The sequence below is a fragment of the Sciurus vulgaris genome (assembly GCF_902686455.1).
Source record: "Sciurus vulgaris genome assembly, contig: HiC_scaffold_135_arrow_ctg1, whole genome shotgun sequence".
Taxonomy (NCBI): domain Eukaryota; kingdom Metazoa; phylum Chordata; class Mammalia; order Rodentia; family Sciuridae; genus Sciurus; species Sciurus vulgaris.
This window is the reverse complement of record NW_027632918.1, coordinates 2,413,709-2,416,330: the sequence shown is the minus strand read 5'-3', so window position 1 is coordinate 2,416,330 and position 2,622 is coordinate 2,413,709. Positions and strand designations below refer to the sequence as shown.

Genomic DNA, 2,622 nt, shown 5'->3' with positions numbered 1-2,622 from the left:
GAAAACTTACTTTCCTTAATTTATCAGAGAAGTAACAATAAAAACCAGTGAAACATCACTTGTTGGACCAATAAGCTAGCAAAATTTCAAAAGTTGAATGAAGCTAAGTGATTCAGAGAATGTGTGCAGATCTGAATTCTGTGAATTACTTTTGGGAGCATGGTCAAATGTTGGCATCTCAGAGAGCAGTCTTATTGTATCTAGTTAATTAATACTCACATGTAAACTAAAAGTCACTAATTCTACTTATGGCTATACAGAACAAACTCTCAGAAAGTCAGACTATGGAAACTGTGTAAATAACAGAAATTATTTTGTTAACCATAAGCTCCCTAGTTTATGTGAATTAAACAAAAAATTTTTATTTTTTTCTTTTTAGGTATTCATGACAGCAGAGTCTATTTCAACATATTATATGTACATGCAGTATAATATCCTATTTTTGTCATTGTACATAACATAGAGCTACACCATCATATGTTCATATTTGAACATAGGAAAGTGATGTCCAGTTCATTCAACTGTCTTACCAATTCCCACTAACATTATTTATTTTAAAAACCAAATAAGCCCAGATTTAAGCATTTGAGATGAAAGATAAAGGATAAAGAACACTTAATGAATCTTTGCAACTAAAATAATACCAGAGCATTTCTGTTCCGTCTGCCTGTAAATGTAGAGTTGGGACTGAGTGCGCGTCTTCCCTCCTCCCCTCCCGCAGGATGCGGCCACCATGGCATATTAGAGGCAGCAGTGCCTGCAGCGTTGGCCTTTACAGCGGCGGCAGCAGCACCAGGCTCTGCAGCGGCAACCCCCAATGGCTAAAGCCATGGCGCTTTTCACGGCATCCAGCAGCAGCGTTGCTGTAACCGACAGAGACATCTTCGAATTAAGCACATTCCTCGATTCCAGCAAAGCCCCACAACATGACCGAGATGAGCTTCCTGAGCAGCGAGGTGTTGGCGGGGGACTTGATGTCCCCCTTCGACCAGTCGGGTTTGGGGGCTGAAGAAAGCCTAGGTCTCTTAGATGACTACCTGGAGGTGGCCAAGCACTTCAAACCTCATGGGTTCTCCAGCGACAAGGTTAAGGCGGGCTCCTCCCAATGGCTGGCTGTGGATGGGTAGGTCGATGCCTCAGACACTGGCAAGGAGGATGCCTTCTCCGGGACAGATTGGATGTTGGAGAAAATGGATCTGAAGGAGTTTGACTTTGATGCCCTGTTGAGTATAGATGACCTGGAAACCATGCCAGATGAACTTTTGGCCATGTTAGATGACACATGTGATCTCTTTACCCCCCTAGTCCAGGAGACTAATAAGGAGCCCCCCCAAATAGTGAACCTAGTTGGCCATCTCCCAGAAAGTTTAACAAAAGCAGACCAGGTTGCCCCCTATACATTCTTGCAACCTCTGTCCCTTTCCCCAGGGGTCCTTTCTTCCACTCAAGATCATTCCTTTAGTTTAGAGCTGGGCAGTGAAGTGGATATCTCTGAAGGAGATAGGAAGCCAGATTCTACTGCTTATGGTACCATGATCCCTCAGTGTGTAAAGGAGGAAGATACCCCTTCAGATAATGACAGTGGCATCTGTATGAGCCCAGAGTCCTACCTGGGCTTTCCTCAGCATAGCCCTTCTACCTCCAGGGGCTCTCCTAATGTCAGCCTGCCATCTCCAGGTATCCCTTGTGGCTCTAACCGCCCCAAACCTTACGACCCTCCTGGGGATAAGATTGTAGTACCAAAAGTAAAAGGCGAGAAGCTGGATAAAAAGTTGAAAAAAATGGAGCAAAACAAGACAGCAGCCACCACGTACTGCCAGAAGAAGTGGGCGGAACAGGAGGCTCTCACTGGTGAGTGTAAAGAGCTAGAAAAGAAGAACGAGGCTCTGAAAGAGAAGGCAGATTCTCTGGCCAAGGAGATCCAGTATCTGAAAGATTTGATAGAAGAGGTACGCAAGGCAAGGGGGAAGAAAAGGGTCCCTCAGTAGGGTAGTCAGGAGTGCTCTGCTTGTACATAGGTGTCTCGTGCTGAAGCGGTGTTGTAATAAATTATTTTGTAGTGAAAAAAAATAAAATAAAATAAAACCAGAGATTCCTTCTTTGGTTTTATCAATATTTGCTCTTAAGTCATGGAAATTAATAAACAGATAATTTTCTAATCTTAAAAGAAATAAATTTAAAGATTTTAGGAAAATGTATTTTTTATGAATGGACATTTGATAAATGACCTTAGGTGGTATTATAAATCATTATAGAGTTATATAACTCTTGCAAAATTGATAATTTATATGAAATTTTTAAAATTACATTTTTATTTTGTTCTCAGAAAACATTAGTGGTTTCAAATTGAATTAATTGAAGAAGAAATGAGAATTGGTAATAAATATATGAGATAACTCCCCAAATTAGTAAGGAAAATTAGTATTAATGTAAAAAGTGAGATATCATTTCTCATAAAGTAGGTTCACAAAAATTTAGTAGGCCATCAAACAATGACAAATGATTTTGAGAACACAGTAAAAGTAAATGTTCTTCCCATGGACATAGATGAAGAAGAGTCCAAGGATTCTGTGTGTAGCTCAGTGTGTGCTGTCACTGATGTGTTTGTTTTGTCTGTCTTCC

General features: G+C 40.7%; 1 protein-coding gene across 1 annotated transcript; it reads left to right on the top strand.

The window, feature by feature from the left end:
* The first annotated feature begins 747 nt into the window (after window positions 1-747).
* On the top strand, window positions 748-2,085 carry LOC306652147 (cyclic AMP-dependent transcription factor ATF-4-like). The gene is given in 2 exon segments (XM_079125191.1): window positions 748-1,124; window positions 1,128-2,085. Coding segments are annotated over 2 exon segments (1,059 nt in total). The 5' UTR covers window positions 748-926; the 3' UTR covers window positions 1,989-2,085.
* Window positions 2,086-2,622: the final 537 nt, after the last annotated feature.